Here is a 19,544-nt window from a genome sequence, read left to right on the forward strand (position 1 = left end):
AGTTGCCTTTGAGATTCCTGTATTTCCGCATGAATAAATCCATAAAGGAATAGAAATAATTATGCCAAAAAAAATGAAAAACAAGCAGCAATCTTATTTTAACCAGAATAAAAAATTGAGAATATGGATGATTAAAAATATATTCCATAGTATGAAAGCTTCTAGAAGAGAAACAAAAAGATCACTGTCAATTGTCTTCAACTCAGCAAGGTTTCTTTTGTAATAATTGGGGATCAGGCCAGGTGCAATGACACGCACCCGTAGTCCCAACTACTCCAACGGCTGAGGCAGGAAGATTGTTGAGACCAAAAGTTCGAGGCTGCAGTGGAGATTGTACCTGTGAATAACCACTGCACTCCAGCCTGGGAAACAGAGGGAGACCCTGTTTCTAAAATGTATCAGTAGGCTGGGGACGGTGGCTCACACCTGTAATCTAAGCACTTTGGGAGGCTGGGGCAGGCGGATCATGAGGTCAGGAAATGGAGACCATCCTGGCTAACAGGGTGAAACCCCATCTCTACTAAAAATATAAAAATTAGCTGGGCGTGGTGGCGCACACCTATAGTCCCAGCTACTTGGGAGGCTGAGGCAGGAGAAGCACTTGAACCCAGGAGGCAGAGGTTATAGTGAGCTGAGATCATACCACTGCACTCCAGCCTGGGCAAGAGAGCGAGATTCAGTCTCAAAAAAAATCTATTAGTAAAAACATACATAAAATAATTTGCATCATTCAGGTCATTGTGATAATTATAGAAATATATGTAGCCATTGGATATAGTATAATACTGTACTATTGATCATAGAGCTCATTTAATTTGTTTCTAATTTTTTTTCTTAAGTTCTTACAAAACTAAAAATATCTAAAACTAAAAACCATCTGTTAAAGGCAATTCTTCACAGAACGGGTCAAAAAGTCAAAAACTGCATTTAAAATGTAGGATGAGTTATCCACTTCTCCTCCCAAACAGTGGATTTTTATTATTAAGGGTCAATAGGACTTTAATATTATCTGGGGGAATAAAGGAAGTTATGGACCAGCACAATGACTCGTGACTATAATTCCAGCACTTTGGGAGGCTGAGGCAGGAGGATCACTTGAAAGCAAAGGTTTGAGACTGGCCTGGGCAACAGAGAGATATCCTTGTCTCTAAAAAGCAAAAAATAAAAAAGTTAGCTTCGTATGGTGGCATATGCTTGTAGCAGTCTCAGTGAGTTAGGAGGCTGAGTTAGGAGGGTCACTTCAACCCAGAAGTTTGAGGCTGCAGTGAGCTATGATCACACTATTGCACTCCAGCCTGGGGAACAGCAAAAGACTCAATCTCAAAAAAAAAAAAAATCAAGTTAGTTTTATATAGATGGTTAAAGGTGTGGTAATCCAACTGACCAAATATTCCAGCTAAGTAACAGATTAGCAATATTTGAAGAAATATAATACCAGAAAAGTGTTTTACATTAAAACTATGTCAAGTTTGAAAATTTATTATTATTATTATTATACTTTGAGTTCTAGGGTACATGTGCATAACGTGCAGGTTTGTTACATATGTATACTTGTGCCATGTTGGTGTGCTGCAGCCATCAACTCGTCAGCACCCATCAACTCGTCATTTACATCAGGTATAACTCCCAATGCAATTAATGCCCTGAGCATGGAAGAGATCCCCAAGAGTGAGCATAGGGAGAGAAGCAGCAGCCCATCACGGACTGAACTCTGGGACCTTCCAATGTTAAGAAGTGATGGAGTACAAGATAAACCAGTAAAGAAGACTGAGAAATGAAAAACAGTGAGGTGGTGTTTAATATTGTACAATTAAATAAACGGTGGTTCCTGTCTTTGTTATCTTCAAAAAAAAAAAAAAAGAAAATTTAAAAGACAACTTAAGTGTCTTAACTTAATTTGAAAATTTAAAAGACATTTAAAGTTTGAAAATTTAAAAGAAACTTAAAATCTTACAGAACCATCGTCACTTACACTGTCATTGTGCTAAAGATATAAAGAAGTTTAGCATTAAAGATTAATAGAATACCAGATATACTTGAGAATAAGTAGCTAATTCTCTTAAAAGAAAATTATATATAGTTGTTAAAAATACCTATGTTAGAAATGTGTAATATGTCTAATAATATTTTCTTTAGGGATGAAATTCAAATGTGTTCTAATAATATTTTCTTTAGGGATGTGTTCTAATAATATTTTCTTTAGGGATGAAATTCAAAAGAAAACAGTAAAAGCTGAGCTATTAGAAGAGGTCATGAAAAAGGAATTGCACTGAAACAAAGTGTGCCAGAACACAGAGACTTGGTATATTTAGCACATCACTTTATATTTTTCTCCATGACATTAGATAAAAGATGTCAGCTTCTCCAAACTGCTCGTCTGTAAACGACTTCTGATTGAAACTCGAAACTCTTGAAATGTGGCTGTGTTATGATTCCATGTCGGAGGGAGTCTGGATGTATGTGCTTTGGACAAGCTGGGTCCAGTTACTGCTGCCAGACTTTTGTTTCAGAAAGGATCCAGAAGAACTTATCAGGGATTTCAGTACAAATTAAGTATTTCCACAAGGAGCTGATAAGAAGACCACAGTTTTTCTCACACATTACCCTTAGGTTTTGACAATTCAGTAAAAGTGTGGGCACATGTACTCAGAAGTCAAGACCATTTTCCCTGACCCTGTGCATGTAGCTTCTGCAGTTACAAAAGAGTTAGGCGGGATCTTGGTAGATTTATTCCTCCATATTTGGACACCAGACATACCAATCACATAAGTGGCCCACATTACACCTCAAAAATGGTTCTATTGAAAGGGGCACCGCCAAAGAGCTTTTAAAAGTTCAATCTAATTGACTTTTTAGTAATCTTACTTGTTAGAATTCATACTCCCTCCTTGAAGTTCTCACATTTTTTATTTTTGCAACATCACTTCCTCTGACTCCTCTCCTACTTTTCTCTAGCCACTGCTTTCTCCTTTAGCAATTCTTTTTTTTCTGGGGGTGGGAGGGAATGTTAACATTCCTAGGATTTTGTCACTGGATGCCTTCTCATTCTACATCTGCATCATGGACAGCTCATTGAGATTGCTGACTTTGCCTAATAATTATAATAACATCATTCTACGTCTGCAAGTCCAACCTCAGAGTTGGAGGGAAGGGAAGTTATTCTTCCCTATTGACCAGCTGTACTTCTCCATTCACTGAACACATCCTACTCCTTTCTCATGTGAAGTATAAAGGCTGGTACACAACCTGGAAACGTATGAATGATCCAAGATTTCTCTCTCCCCACTAATGTTTTACATTCAGTAAAGCATATTAACTGTACCTCTTTTCTGTTTCTGCTTTATATTTCTACTGCCACCAAATAAATATGTTTATATTTCCTAGATCAAGATGGCCTCTTCACTGATGGTTTTCACAGGAAAAAAAACCCCTACCAACTCTTACTGTTTTTTTATAAATAAAAAATTAAATAAAACAAAGAAGGCCTGGCAAGAAAAAGACCAACATTTTAAAATGAGTAAATGGAGTAAATTTACTTTATTTTACCATGAATGGGTGAATACCTTACACTAGACTGATAGTAGTTTAAGGACTGAACTACAAGGAAACTACAGCTTTAACTACTGCAAAAGCTTCTTTTCTCTAGCTTACTTTCTTGTACTCAGAATACAACATGTTTAATACATATAACATACCAAATATGTATTTTCAACAGCATGGGGATTGGCAGCACTAAATCCCATGTTGTTGAAGGGTCAACTGTAATTATTGATTCAGTTACTAACTGCAAAGAATTTATTTTACAAATTAAATAGAAGTTCTAATTATATAAAAAGTCTAATTCATTATAACGTGACTATAAAGAAAACATATAACATAATAACTTAAAAATTTTCTTATTTACACAAAAAGATCATCTAGACTATTAGGACCCATAATTAAACAATAATTTTTTTCAAACAATACTGAGAGTATAAACTACCTACAATTAACTTTTTAAATAATTATAAAATCTAGACTACTAAGAAAGTATTTTTTTAAAGTGTGCAATTTAAACAGTGATTTTTTAAAACTGCTTTTTTGTAACCAGAACATCTTTATTCTTTTTTATCCATGGTAGTACCATCAGGAGTAATTCACTATCAGAAATCTTACCTGGATTGCTATTTATAGGGAGCTCTTCAGATGTCTTTTCTCTTTTGTATTCAGAAATTAGTCCCAAAATGCTATGTATAAAAACAAATGAGATTAATATTTTAATACTATTATCAAAAACATTTACCAAATATACTAAATTATTAGAGTATCTTAAACAATATCAGGATGTTAATTATCCTATACACTTCTCTTCTATAAGCTCTACAAACTTCTTAGTACCTTTCTAATTAAATAATAAAAACAGGTGAAGTACTCATGAAGCGAGCGCAGCAAACTATCTCACATTGGCCTGACATAATGAAAAGTCACCTTCCTGGCTCTTACTGGTAGGTCCTGGCTCTATAGCCAACAGGTATTTGCTCTTATAAGTTGCTTCTCTTAGGCGCCATGTCTTCTTTTAGATTTTACTGACTTCTTTCACTAGGTTGTTATATAGGTTTAATGAAGTAGCATTTTTAACATTCACAGAGAAATAGTAAAGCAGTGGAATTTGGTCTTGAACTTTATTGCTGAAACTATTCTGAAATCCCAAATCAAACCCAATGTGTAGTTTTTCGTAGGTTCTAATATTCAAATGCTTCTGTTTAAGAAAAATGTTAAGTCCTAATTTTGCTTTATTGTTCTATTATTTGTGGCTTATAATTAAGGGCATCTCAACCATTTCATAATTTGTAAATAAACTTATTTATGAATACATTATTTCATTAAAATAGGTAACACGATTGTTCACTATTATTGAGCTCATCAGTTCCAAGGGCAGAAAATTAACAGATGTCAAGATCTGGCTTGAGCTACCACTATTACTTCTCTACAGACTCTAACTGAACATCAGATGTTTGCTAGAATGATGGTTAATCCCCATCAGTGATGTTATCTCCAACTGACATGGAAGACAAAACCCTACTTTCATGTTTGTTAAGTTCCATGAAGTAGATGAAAATTGACATTTTCTCATTTCCAAGATACATACTAACAAAATGTTTACACAACACCCCCTGTTGTTACTTACCTCCATTCTCAGTTTATAGATCACCTTACACAAATATTTTTGTAGTGAAAAATCACAATTCTAATATAAGGCGCCACCCATTTTGTTTTGATTCAAACTATTACTTAGCCAGCAGTCATGTGACCTTCCCGTGACTGCAAGATTATGAAATGCTTCACCATGCTAATTTTCTCTGTATTGTTCCAATTTTAGTATTTGTGCTGCCAAAGCAAGCACAAAGCCTTACTTTAACATATAAATGCTGATAAGTCATGGATGAGGCTTAGCTCTGTTAAATCTAACTAAGCAACTTGAGACTCAAATAATTCTGATGAATGGCTTCCTATGAGGTAGAATCTTAAAAACTTGAGATAGTGATGCAAGCAGCTTGAGAGATCTTCATTATTAAAGAAAACAGATCACTTAAGGGGCCAACCACAAGTGGATGCCTACTACTCTAAAGAAGGATGGCATAGAAGCTTCCACTACCTGAGAAAAGCTCTTACACTGTTTATTTAAAAAGTGTCAGGGTACAGATCTGGTAGCAATAAAGAAAAAAACCGTGATCTCTTTCTACAACATTATTTGAATATCTCTGACAGCTTAGAACTATCCCAACTAATATTTGCTTTAAAGAGGAAAAAAAAAAAAAAGGGACTCAAAAATAACTCACCATGAAGGTCTAGAAGCCCAGGCTAAAATGTGGGCTTTACATCAGGTTTTGAGCATGGGTGAAAGTGTCAATTTGCTCAGTTATGTGTGCTGATAAAGTTAGAATATCCAGCCAACAGAGCAAGGTTCTGCTGTTTTGGAAACAATGAGCATATAAGTATGTGCAAGTGAACTAAAAAAAAGTATGTGTAACTTTGAAGCCTTTTTATGGATCAACATGAAGATTGGTGGCAATGGTTAATCATTACCAGACTATAAGGGTACTTTCAATGGCAAAAAAGCAGCAACAGAATCAATGAAAACAAAGCAATGATTAGAATGTCCTTTCCCCTTCTCCTTCTGACTTGTAGAAACTCATTGTCTTCCTTGAACTTAAGGAACCCCATAGGTTCTTGAAAAATTCAAGGATCAGGCTATAGCAGATGGTCCCCAGTAAACAGCACAAGGTTTTTTGATAAGCTGGACATTTTGAGACCCAAATAACTAATTAGAAAAATCAAAGATGTGAAACTACTTTATCCTATGCATAGGGGTTATACTTGAAATAAAATGAACAACATTGGAATCCCTAAGGAGAAAAGTCCTAAAAGTTTCAATATCAAGAATCCTGCACCTACTGCGACTTATCTAGTCTTTTGCTTGATTTCTGGCTGACGAAGTTGCACAACTCTTGAAAACTTAAAAACTTGAAAATTTGTCACTTGAAAACTACTTGAACCAAATTATGAAATCTCACCTGACATATAAGATGCAGTTGTCACAATTATTTTAAACTTCAATTTAGTGTTCACTAGCCTTTTTATGTAAAGACTTACACTTTATTCTGAGTCTCAATCGCATAATCTTCTGCAGTCTTTCCACACGCATCTCGAAAAAACACATCAATACTGTGCTGCTTCAGAAGAAGAATGACTATATCTATTTCTCCAAGAGTAACAGCAAGTATGAGGGCTGATCTAAAATAACAGAGAGGTAATTAAAAACTTTAATGACATTTTAAAAGCTAAGTTTAAATACTTTATCAACTTAATATGTTGCCTGTCCATGCAGAATTAACCCAATTACATGTACTAAGAAACAAGCATCTTGGGTGCTCAAGGGTTTATCTTTGTAAATTACCACAAAGGTTAAAAGCAAGGAACAAATAGGAAGCCTCTTGTCCCACTGTGGTATGACATAAAGTTGCTAAATTAAAGTCCTTTGATGGGCAAGAAACTATGCTCAGGTCACCTATCTACAGTAGGAAAATTTAAGTAAAAAATTATTCATTTCTTCCCTAGTCTGATATTATGTATTATAATGCAAAATCAGCTAAGGGGTCAGATAAGAGCTATCTGCAGGCTTGAAACAATAATATTAATAGGAATGCTAATAGTAGTCATAACTTCAGTTAATGATGCTGATAAGCATGTGCTAGGCATTAAACACCATATATATATATATATGGAGGATAATAACGTATCCTTCAAGGGTGGTTGTATAAGTAACATCATATATGTAATATATATTTTATGTATATATATTGTATATACACAATATATATATTTATATATACAAAAAATATATTTTTTATATATTTTATATATATAAAATAAATATTGTATATTATATATTATACATTATGTTATGTTGCTTACATTATATACTTACACATTACAATGTGTGTATATATAATATATATTATATATTATATTCACATGCGTGTATGTGTATACATATGTGTGTGTGTATAAAATATATATATATACACACACACACACATATATATAAGCACATACTTATATGCTCAGCCGTTGTTTCCAAAACATCAGCACTTTGCTCTGTTAGCGGGACATTCTAACATTATGTATATATGATGTTATTTACACACAACCACCCTTGAAGGATATATTATTACCCTTCTTTTCACAGAAGAAAACATACTTGGTGATAAGTAATGTTACCAAGGTCACACATCTAGCAAGTGGGAAAGCTAGGGATTAAATCCAGTCCTGTCTGAATCTAAAGCTTGTCTTCATTAAAGTTTTATCAATTTAAAGCTATCTTTTCTCCCTCTTCCCATATCAATTAAAAACAACATCAAAACACAGCAGAAATGAAAAACTAACATGAAACCCCTATAGCTAATGTAAGATCATACAATCAAAAGCATCACATTATTACATTATAAATAACACCACATCATATTACAAATAACAAACATCTGTTAATATAGAAGCCTTTTATGTGTATAATGTCTATAGAGATGAATCCTGCTATACACTGTTCTTTATGTTACTCAGTCCAAATAATCGTTTTTCTACCTAAGTGATGATCTGTGTTGATATTTCTCACTATATCCCAATAATTAAAAGTTAGTCTTCTTATTAATGTAATATTTCTGGCTTGAGTGACTGCCACCACTCTAAAATGACACTCAGGTTTAAAAACAACACAATAAGAACTAAGGTCTGTACCTGTTAAGAGTATCAACTGCATTTACATTTGCATTTTTCTTTAATAAAAATTCCACCATGTTCACTTTTGCTCGACTCACAGCAAGTAAAAGTGGTTGATATTTACACTGTAAAACAACAGCAACAATTTATAATCACAAAATTACATATTTACCAACTGAACTGAAAACCTTACGTAAGATCCTATGAGCTTGAATATATACAATTGAAAGGACATTAGAGGTGGTCCCTTTCTTTTCACTCCTCGGCGCTTTTCTAGGTTCTGCTCCTTCCCCTGGAAACAACCTTCTCAGCCTCACCACAAGAACTCTGGTCATCTCCAAAGCTCACTTCCAACATTTACCAGTTCCAAGGATCTTTGTTTCTGTCACAGCATTTAGCATGGCATATTTCAAGGATTTCATTGTTTCCCACCTGAGCCAGGAGCTTCTTGAGAGCAGGAGCTGTATTTTTTTCTCTATGTCCTCAAACTCTAAGACATAGTAATAAATGTTTCAGGTATTTTTATTAATGTTCTAAATTATTACCTATAGAGCAGGGTTTCTTAAACTATTAATATATTCCAAAGGATATTTACTTTACCAGAAGTTGCACATTATACCCCAAAAGAAAGATTCCATGATCACCCATGTTTGAAAAATGTTACAAAACTGTGCATTACGTGTCTAGTATTTGAGGAATCTTTTGAACTTCACCTAATCCCTCTTTGTAAATGCTTATTATGGAGAAGATTAACATCTGAGAAATGAGAGTTTCAGGGATACGGTTGTGAGAGCTTACCAATAAAGGTGGACGTTTCCTCTGCGTGATACACACTTGCCTGATTCTCTTCCATCGATGGTGTCAGAATCTCGGATGACAGTGTCAGGTCCTCCTGATCCATTTGGAACAGAAGCACCTGACACTGTCATCCGAGAATCTGACACGATTGACAGTTCATTTGAAGCCTATCTCTTTTTAATTCGGAGAGCTGGGCTCTGAATTAATAGAGATAGGCTTCAAATGAACTTTCACTGCTTGTTATTAAATAGTCCATGGGTTTTTTCTAGCAATATTTTTATCTTAGCTGTCAGAAAGCTCTGCATGAAATGTTATTCTCGATTACAATCTTAGGACCTTGGTGCAAATATTTATGTAATTATAATCTTAGGATACTGGTACATAACTCCTTTAAAAATCTGTATTCTAGTTTCCATATTAATTCTTACTTAAATTTTTTTTATTTTAGGTAAAATATAAATCAGAAATAAAAATACAATGGCTTATCAATTAAAGCTCTAATAATGACCTGTATTCGTTATTTATAGCATAATGAAAGCCACTAAATTTATTGCATCTTTTATTTATTTATTTTTTTTGAGACAGAGTCTCGCCTGTCCACCAGGCTGGAGTGCAGTGGCACCATCTCAGCTCACTGCAACCTCCGCCTCCTAGATTCAAGCACAAACTATTATCCTGCCTCAGTCTCCTGAGTAGCTGGGACTACAGGCGTGTGCCACCATACCCAGCTAATTTTTTGTATTTTTAGTAGAGAGGGGGTTTCACCATGTTAGCCAGGATGGTCTCAATCTCCTGACCTCGTGATTCGCCCGCCTCGGCCTCCTAAAGTGCTGGGATTACAGGCTTGAGCCACTGTGCCCGGCCAATTACTTGCATGTTTAGGAGGCAATGCTGAAGAGAAAAATATAATGTTGTCTAAAATATGCATAACCTATGCAACTATACCATTATTCACCTTAAAAAGCTTACATGCATTCTAATGGGAAGATGATTATTTATGGTATATATAAAGAAAAATAGTTTATAAAAACACCACCTTCTAAATCCAAAAGTTCAACACCATCACTAAGGGATTTATGTAAAATACAGACTCTATATTTAAATAAATATAAAATGTCTTGAAAACCTTGAAATATTTACTAAAATATACTATAAAACAGAGCTTGTAAAGTCATCCCTACAGAGGCAAGGGAGATGACCTGAGGAAGTACCTAGGTAGGCACAGTAGCAGAATGGAGACCACACGCCTCACAGAAAGGGGCAACCTCTGCACAGCATCCTAAATGTGAGATAGGCTCAAGGGACACCAGATTGGATTCTTGAAGAGAAGCCTGGAATCCAGATCTGTGCGTGAGTCTCCTAAACCTTCTATGTTGGGACAATTTATAGAGGCAAACTAAACACATCTATGGGACACATTTAGACTACAGACCTTGTATTTTTATATTTGCTGTGGATATGTCTCCAAGCGATTATATGTAAAGCAAGTATTTTCATGTAAAATACTTCCTTTCTTTAGTTTCTGAATTTTTTTTCCAAAACAGGTCCAAGAATGCAATAAAAATTGTTACTAAGAGTCATAATACCCACTTCAAGCACTTTTGCAACATGCATGCATTTATAATTTATGTTTAATTTTCCCAGATTGTTCATCAAATGGATAATTAGTTCATAGGACTGCTGCAACTATATTATTAAAATAATTTTAAATTACTATTCTAGTGTCCATATTGTTACCTAATTTTTTTATTTTAGGTAAAATATAAATCAGAAATAAAAATACAATGGCTAATCAATTAAAGCTCTAATAATGACCTACATGTATTCTCCGTATTCTTACTAACTTCATGGTTTTCAGTGTTTAAAACTGCTATCCTGATTATGCCATAGTTCTATGTACTTAACTGACATACTGAGGCAGTCCATAATAGAGCTTTTGAAAAAGGTTTAGAATTTTTTACTATTGGAATTGAGAGAACCCTGCTTTTAATAATGATGTATTGACATAATCACCAGAATGATAACAAAGAGACTCGAAGTCCTGAAAGAATCAGTCTCTACTTATTGAAAGAGTACCCAATAGTAAATTTCTAACGACCCTATGAATGGCAGTGAATAAGTGATGGTGGCAAAGAAAAGGTGTTATTCTTCAGCTGATAGATACTGCAAATAATAGTCCTTTTAACTTCCCAACCACAGAAGTAGAGACAGATAAAAGTCAGGCTAATATTATTGGAAAGGAGAAATTTAAAGGAAGCAGCACCTATCATCCAACTCTTCTAGAGATTTTTTACATTTTTGAGATATGAGAATTTACATTATACTTATCTATTCAGTGGTTCTTAACCAGCAGCCTATCAGTGTCTCAAGAAATTTGTTGTTGTTGTCGTTGTTGCTAGAGACAGTGTCTTATTCTGTTGCTCTGACTAGAGGCACCACCATGCCCAGCTTCAAGGAAATATTTTAAAACATACATGTCCAGTAATATTTAATAGTAAATATTAGATTTACTATATTAAAATCATCAGGGGATATCCTAGACTTAGAGATTTGCTTTTAATTTCCCCAGGTTACTGTCATGCACAATTCTAACTGTGGACTAGCACAGTTGATAATCACTTCAGTCTCATCTCTCACCCACATGGCAAATGCCCTTTATCATTTGGGATTTGGCCAAAAAGAGGAAAGAGCAAAAGATAGAGCCGTTCACTGAAAACTCCATTTACTTTTCCTGGGCAGGGGTAGAGAAGAGACTAGTAAACTCAAAATCCAACTTGATTTTACTATTTATAAGCTCCTTATCTCCCACCTGCCCATCAAGACATTGTGGGCTTGAGAGTAGAGTTGAGATGCTTATCTAAGTGGCTGTTTCTGCCAGAATTGAAGAATGTCCATTAATTGTGTGTTCTTCTCTCTGCTGAACTGTGTGCCACTTCATCGCCTCTATTCACTGCCAACCTGGTTTCCTCAGAGTCCTACCAAAACTGATCCCTAGGCAATTTTATAACTCATAAACTCTTGCCTAAAGTAAGAATAATTATCCCCAAAACTGAAGAGATCCTTGTCTCAACATATAAATAGAAAACAAACCACAAAACACACAAAAACCCTCTCCACAGTATTTTCCCTCATTACCTAATTTCCGAATTAGCTTGTGCATTTCTGATTGCTCTCCTTTTCCTCATTTCTCGCTCTTAAGCCTTTCCACAGAGGAATCACTTTCAAATGAAATCACCTTCACATACAATACTTGTCAACAGCAGCAAGAAGGACATTTATTGTGAAATGCTTTAATTTTCTTTGAAATTTAAAATAAAGCCTATTAATAAGGGCAAATTTTACTTTCCTGTGTCACTTCACACTGATTAGAAAAAAAGTAATTTAGTGGAAAACCACTTAACCATTCCCTTTCCCAAATTCAGTTGTCATGAATTATAAATTTATTGTAATTCATTTGTTTTTATAATTATTTACCATAAGCACATGAAGAAAAGTTGTACTCTATAATGCTTCTTTAAAAGTTCCAGTATTTAAAGTAAAATCTTAGTTAAAGCATTTCAAAATATTTTCATTCAAGGAATGTTTGATCTTCCAAATATGAAAAATTGGCCCTTACATGTGTCAATGTTAAAATAAATGCATTTCAGATAGTTTGAAAATAACGTTGGTTGATCTATACCTTGCCGCGTTCTTCAATATCTGCACCATAACAAAGAAGTGTTTCTATCATGGATGTATCTTCATTATACACAGCATAGTGTAGAGCAGTCTTTCCATAGAAATCTATAATATTTGGATCGGCACCATTTTTCAGCAGAATAGTTGCACAAACCTCCTGCCTCAGTTGTACAGCCTGTCAGTATTAGACCAAGAAACATGCAAATACTGAAAAATCAAAATAAACACTCCATAGGATTTACTAACTAGTTATATAGTGGTATTCCAATGAGATAAGTTCTTTTTATTCTATGTACTTAAACCAAATCCATCTTATGCTCAAAGAGTCGGCTACTATATACCTTGATCAGAGGTGTCCTGTATTCACGGTCGTAGACGTTAAGCTCACATCTTGCGGACAGCAGGAGAGATACCATGTCCGGTTGGCCAGTGGCACAGGCCAAATGTAGGGGAGTCCTGCAAGAGTGACAGGACTTTTAAAAACAGGTAACTGTAAACATTAATTAGCGTGTTATTTCTCTGTCTTCAAAATAAATATTTAATTTTCTTGTGAAGAAAGTACAATCTTTGTTAGCACTTATTACTCATCACATTAATGAAAGAGCAGGCTATTTAACAGAAAAAGCTTGGCTTTTGGATTCAGTTTAATTGGGGCTTAAAATTTACTTAAAGCTCTGTCACTTAGCTATTATCTAGTCTTTCTTTGCTTCAATTTCCTTATCAATAAAATATATAAGAGAATAGTAGCTATCCCACAGAACACTGCAGTGATGCTTACATAAGAATCTATGTACAGCATTTAGAACACTTTCTGACACAAATAACAGCTCAATAATTTTTAGATGTTACTACTTATAAAGACATTCTAATTAAGTAAAATGATACAATCATATCTACATTGAGGTATCTATTAAAGATTAGATGTATCATTGTATTTCAATCATTCTCAGATGCTCATTTTCTCACTATTCTTTTATATAAACTACTATTCTCTTATATATTAATATCTCCTGACATTGGAATACTGTTTACAATTCATTATTTATTACAATTATAACTGGCAACATTTTAAACATTATCTTATTGATATATAAAGTAATGTGGCATCACCCAATCCATGATGCCTTACATTAAGTGGGATACAGTACATAGAATAGGAAGTTCTACTCATGTAATTGGCACCTAAATAAAGTACTGTGGAAAAAGAAGACAAAAATAAAACAACAAATATTTTAAACAAAGTAATTCTTCCTTCAATTTTCAAAAAAATAATCCAAAGAAAACTCAGGATTCAAATGAATAGGTATGGCTCATTTTTTTTCAATACTTATAGAATGTTATATAAATTAGGTATTTGCAATAATTAATAGTAGTATTTGAGACTGCCATAAGTTTTTGAAAGGGCAGTTAAAGGTTATCTTTTACTATTTTCTAGCTTCAGAATTGCTTTTGTTTTTTTTTAAAAAAAAAAAAGGAATAAAAGATCCAATTGGGATTCAGTCCTAATGCTTCCATTTTAAATCTCTCAGCTTGCTCAGGGTGGGCAGCTAAACATGAAGTTGTTAAGGGTGAAAGAGTCCTGAGAGATGGTAGAATGTGTCTGCTACATAATAGGTATTCAGATCATGCTTGATAAATAACTGGATTGAAAGAATGCATACATACAGTTGGGGAGTTTATTATGAAAAAAACTATAAATTAAAGCAGTGCTTTTGGAATAGTGATAATCACTTATATTTGCTCGTTTTCATTTTCATGAGGACACTGGTAAACTAAAATGATTAATTTAAAATTGTTTACATATATGTAATAAAACTATAATAAAAACATATTTACATACTAAAATCTATGCATAATAAAATAAGCACAAATAAAAATATTCCCTTTACCTCTGAAGAGGCTAAAAGTTCATAGAAGATACCAATAAACAAAAAAATAAAAATAAGGCCAGGCACAGTGGCTCACACCTGTAATCCCAGCACTTTGGGAGGCTGAGGTGGAGGGGGTCACCTGAGGTCAGGAATTTGAGACCAGCCTGGCCAACATGGTGAAACCATGTCTCTACTAAAATATACAAAAATTAGCCGGGCATGGTGGCGCACACCTGTAATCCCAGCTACTCAGGAGGCTGAGGTGTGAGAATCACTTGAACCTGGGAGGTAGAGGTTGCAGTGAGCTGAGATCGTACCACTGCACTCCAGGCTGGGCAACAAGGCAAGACTCCATCTCAAAAATAAACAAATGAACAAATAAATAAATAATAAAATAAAATAGAAAGTGAAAATTATTTTTTTCTGTGCAAGATTTAAATTTGTTCTTTTTCCAAGGATAATTTCATTAGTAAAAAACATTTATTAGAAGTTTTAAACATACTGATCATTTATACATCACGGATAAGAAAAAACATCACAATACACCTGCCAGAAAAGAAGAAATGTTATATTTTGTACACACATTTGGCTTACAAACACCATAGACTGTTTGTGTATATGTATAATCAAACCAACTTTTCTTCAAAGTACATCTTCACACCTCAACATACATCTTTATCCACTGACACCTGCAAAGGTCCCATATTGTCCCATCCTATGGATGCACTGAAATTTATTGATGAATTTATAAAATTTATAAAATCCATTATAAGGGGTTTTCCAAATACATTGCTATTTTAAGCAGTGCTGAGAAAAACAAATTGCATGTATCTCTATTTCCTAGGATATTTTAGTATAATGGAATTGATGGGTGAAGGGCACATACATTTTTAGAGTGTGATACTTACCAACAAATAGTCTATTTGAAAAGTCATCAGAAATGTAAACTTTAAATAGCAGTGTATGTACTGCTAACTCTTTACCCTCACAAACTTGTGGATAGAAAACAGAATTTCACTCCTTTTTTAACTTAAATACCTTCTCCTCCCAGGAACACTGAATATTTTTTCCTATGTGCATAGGTTGCTTGAATATCTGAAAAAAAAGTGCTTTGCTCTACTTTAAATGAGAGTTCTTGTTGATTTGAAGAATTCGCTGTAAAATGAAAATCACTTTTTTATCTATTATGTATACGTACATACTGTCTTTTGTTAATTTTTTCTTATAAACAGGAGGTTTTAATTTTTTATTTTGCTAAATTGACCCTCAGAATGTGTGCTTGTGATATTTATAGGAATATAAACATGTATCAATATAGTAGGCATTTGTGTTTTTTCTGTTATCTTTCTTATTTTGTGCATTTAAAATGTTTAATCTACATTCCATAACGAACTTATTTCTGTGACATAAAAATCTAGCCAGTTTTCTCCAAATAGTTAGCAGGCACTTCATTTATGAGTAATTCATCTTTTCCTACTAATATGAAATGTCACCATTATCGAATTCTATTAGATTGGTGCAAACGCAATTGCGGTTTTGCCATTACTTTTAATTGCGGCAAAAACCGCAATTGCTTTTGCACCAACCTAATAAATTCTTATACATACTGGAGTGTTCCTGGATTTTCTAACCTGTTCCATTCACTGATTTGTTGTTTCAGCTGTTAGTAAATAACTTGTGGAAATTAAGCACATTTTCATACCTAGAAAGGCAAGTCTTTCTGACTCCGTTTCAAAAGTTTTCTTAATGCCATCACAATAGTAAAAGACAGCACGAGTAATTTTAACACTCTGATAACTTTATTTGGATTATGTAAAATTTACAAACACAGAAAGAGCTCAGAGGTTTAGAAAAATGTGTCTTTCTGTTCAAGAACACAGACCACCTTCCCACTTCAAAGTTTCCCTCTAAGGTCCCTCAGTAAAAACCATATTGACATGGGTGTCCATTGATATAAAATAAATATTGGATTTTATCCAAAGAATTTTTAGCCAGGAAGTTGATATATTATGGAAATGATTTCTCTCACTATGCACCTTCCATAATGTATGTAACATTATGCTTTAACACGTGTACATTAAGAATGAAATGCTGTACATGCTGAATTTTATTAGTGAAATCACTTTAAAATGATTTATAAAGAAGCAGCATGGTGAGTGATTGGAAATCAACTGAAGTTTTGTTTTTGTTTTGCTGCTCATGAAAATGGCCTGGGTGCTCGCCCCAGCCAAGGTTTCCACATCCCAGGTGCGGCTGAGCCTGCCAGGGAAAGTCCAGCCTCTTCGGTGACAGGACTCTCCCGCCTCACCTCTGCACTCCTTTCCCCCATCCCATTCACCCCCACACCTCACCCCCACCTCCAGTCCTCTATCCCATTGAACCCTCACCCCATCTCCCCACCCCACACCGTCCACGCCCCTGACCCCCAAGCCTTCATTCCATCCAAGCCCATTCACACCCCCACACCAAGCACCCCCTACTCCCCAATCCCATCCCCCAACTCACTCCACATCCCGCCATCTCATATACCCCCACTCCCCAGGCCCCGCTCCACTCACTCCCACCCCAGCCAGGCACCCCCTAGGCCCCGTCCATACTCCGAGCCCCGGCCCATCCGCCCCGCAGCCCTCAGCCTGGAAGCGGGTACTTCTCCCACGTCCGCAGGCCTCCTCCCGCAGCCCCGGCTCCCAGCCCCCATTACCTTTCCTTCCTGTCTCTCTTATTGACGTCACTTCTCGTGAGCAGAAGGTACTTCAGTTTCTCCAGCCTACCATAGCAGATGGCTCTGTGGATCCTTCTCAGATGAGGCAATTTGATGCGGTATTCGGGAAATGAGAAGCCATCTAAGCACAAGCGCTCCTTGAGGGTGGGCCACCTCTCCGGCTTGTAGTCGTTGAACATCTCTAGGCCACTCCTTGGCAGCAACTCGTAGCCTGGGAACGACTTTCGGTTAAGGTCACCGGCTTCAGTCACATTTCATCTCGCCTTCGGGGATCGCCGCCTCCGAAGCGCAACAACAAGCAATGCAGTCAGTCCACGGACCTCAGCACACTCAGCGCCTCCCGCCTCTCAGCAGAAACGCCCAACAGAACTGTTAGGACCAGCGAGCACGCGCACCTTAGCCGGCCCCGCCCTACAGGCCCGAGGCAGAGTAACCGCCCTAGCAGCTCTCGCGGAGCCACGTGCAGGCGGAGGTTGCTGCGGAAGCGCCGCGGGCTGGCGGGGCTCCCTGGAGCGCGAGGCGCGCCCTGCCCCAGGGCCTGACTGTCGCCCGCGCCCTCTTCTCCTCTTCCACATGCTCCCGACGCGCGGGACCCCCCGCGCTGGGCCCCCTGCAGCCCAGGGATAGGGTCGAGTGGCGCCTCTCCGCCTGGTGCCGCCGTCGGGCCCACAGCCTGGCTTCGCTACTGCGTCGCCCCCTGGGTCCGCGCTGATGGGCACGAGGCGGGAGGACGGGATCCGGGGTTGCCACCGCTGCAGCCAGCGCACCACTTGCAGGTGGCAGCTGCAGCTCGGGCTCCAGCGGGGGCTGGCGGGGCTCCCCTGGGATGGCCTCCTGGTCCCTGAGTGCGCCGTCCATCCGGCCGGAGGGTGCGCGCCTCCTGCACCCTAGGCTGAAGCCCATGCCTTGCTCTCCTGCCGCCTACTGCCTGACTTGCCGCTGCCCTGCCAGGCCCGGGGTCCAAGCGGCTGGAGGCGCAGTCCTGGTTGGGGACTCCCAATCCTCGGCGACCCCTGCTCCAGGTGCTGGTAGCCGCTGCACTGCAGCGCCCGTGGGCTGACGTGGCTTACCGGAGCTGCTGCTGGCCGCGCCCAAAGGCCCCACAGGCTGCGCCGCCCTTGCCAGCTGCTCCTGACCCGAGCCCAGAGCGCAGGACCTGGCGCTTGGCACTCTGTAGCCACGGGGATGAGGCTGAGCGCCGGTTCTTGGCCTCTTGGCGCCGCTGGGGCCATAACCTGACTTGATCACCCAGTCGCCCAAGTCGTGTGATGGGCACGTGTGAGGAGGGGCAATCGGGGTTCCCATGGCTGCTGCCTGCATGCCACTCCGTGGCCACTAGAATAGGGCTGAGGAGCCGCCAGTGGATGAGCAAGTCGTGGCCATCCGGATGAGGCTGAGAGTCTATCCATCCGTATGCACCTGCCCAGTCGACTTCCCGACAGCCACTACCTCAGCGTCCTGTCAGGGAGTCATTACTGCTGGGGCGGGGGTGGCGAGGGCATGGAGAATCAGAGATAGTCTGGCCATTGCTGCCGGTGCCTGACGTGCAGGTGGCAGCTGCACCTAGGGCGCTGGCAGGGGCTGGTAGGTCTTCTCTTTTGGATGGTCTCCAGGTGGACCATTGCACCGTGGCAAAGCCCGAGGGTCCACTCCACCTTAGCCCACACTAGGAGTCCAGGGACCACAGAAACAGGTACTGCGTGGCCAACCAGAAGGGGCTCAGCAGCCAGTTCAGCTTTCCTGCCTCTGCAGGGCCTGGTTGACAGTGGTGGCAGTGTCTGGTGCCAGAGTCTGCGGTTAGGGTCCTGGCTTGGGAAGGGGTGGGCAGATGGGGGTTGCCTGGCCACTGAAGCTGAAGGGAGACATGCAGGTGGCAGCTGCACTACAGGCACAAGAGCAGGCTAGCAGGGCTCCCCTGGGATGGCCTCCAGGTCGCTGAGCGTACTGCCAACCTGGTTTAAGAGTCCACTCCTAATCGACCCTTGCCTGGAGCATGGACCGTGGCACTGGGCACACTGCAGTTACATGCATGGGGCTGAGGGTGGTTTTCTGGGGTGGAGCCACTGACCCTCCGACTGCCTGATTCATGCCATGTGAATAATTGCAACCATGTGAATAATTTCATAAAATGTAAATTAAGCACAAATATTAAAAGAACAAAGCTGAAGGCATCACACTAACTGACTTCAAACTTTACTACAAGGTTACAGTAACCAAAA

At 38.1% G+C, this 19,544-nt stretch overlaps 1 protein-coding gene across 1 annotated transcript in view; it reads right to left on the reverse strand.

The window, feature by feature from the left end:
• The window catches only part of LOC101000208 (ankyrin repeat domain-containing protein 36C-like), a 133,416-nt gene extending 115,173 nt beyond the window's left edge, over window positions 1-18,243 (reverse strand). The window contains exons 1-6 of the mRNA XM_031655343.1: window positions 17,305-18,243; window positions 13,074-13,188; window positions 12,734-12,907; window positions 8,275-8,381; window positions 6,634-6,774; window positions 4,156-4,226 (exon numbers count right to left, since the gene is read on the reverse strand). Coding sequence (XP_031511203.1) covers window positions 4,156-4,226; window positions 6,634-6,774; window positions 8,275-8,381; window positions 12,734-12,907; window positions 13,074-13,188; window positions 17,305-17,504 — 808 coding nt within the window. The 5' untranslated portion in view covers window positions 17,505-18,243. The remainder of the gene's footprint in view (window positions 1-4,155; window positions 4,227-6,633; window positions 6,775-8,274; window positions 8,382-12,733; window positions 12,908-13,073; window positions 13,189-17,304) is intronic.
• Between the last annotated feature and the right edge of the window lie 1,301 nt (window positions 18,244-19,544).

This window comes from Papio anubis, chromosome 14 (assembly GCF_008728515.1).
Source record: "Papio anubis isolate 15944 chromosome 14, Panubis1.0, whole genome shotgun sequence".
Taxonomy (NCBI): domain Eukaryota; kingdom Metazoa; phylum Chordata; class Mammalia; order Primates; family Cercopithecidae; genus Papio; species Papio anubis.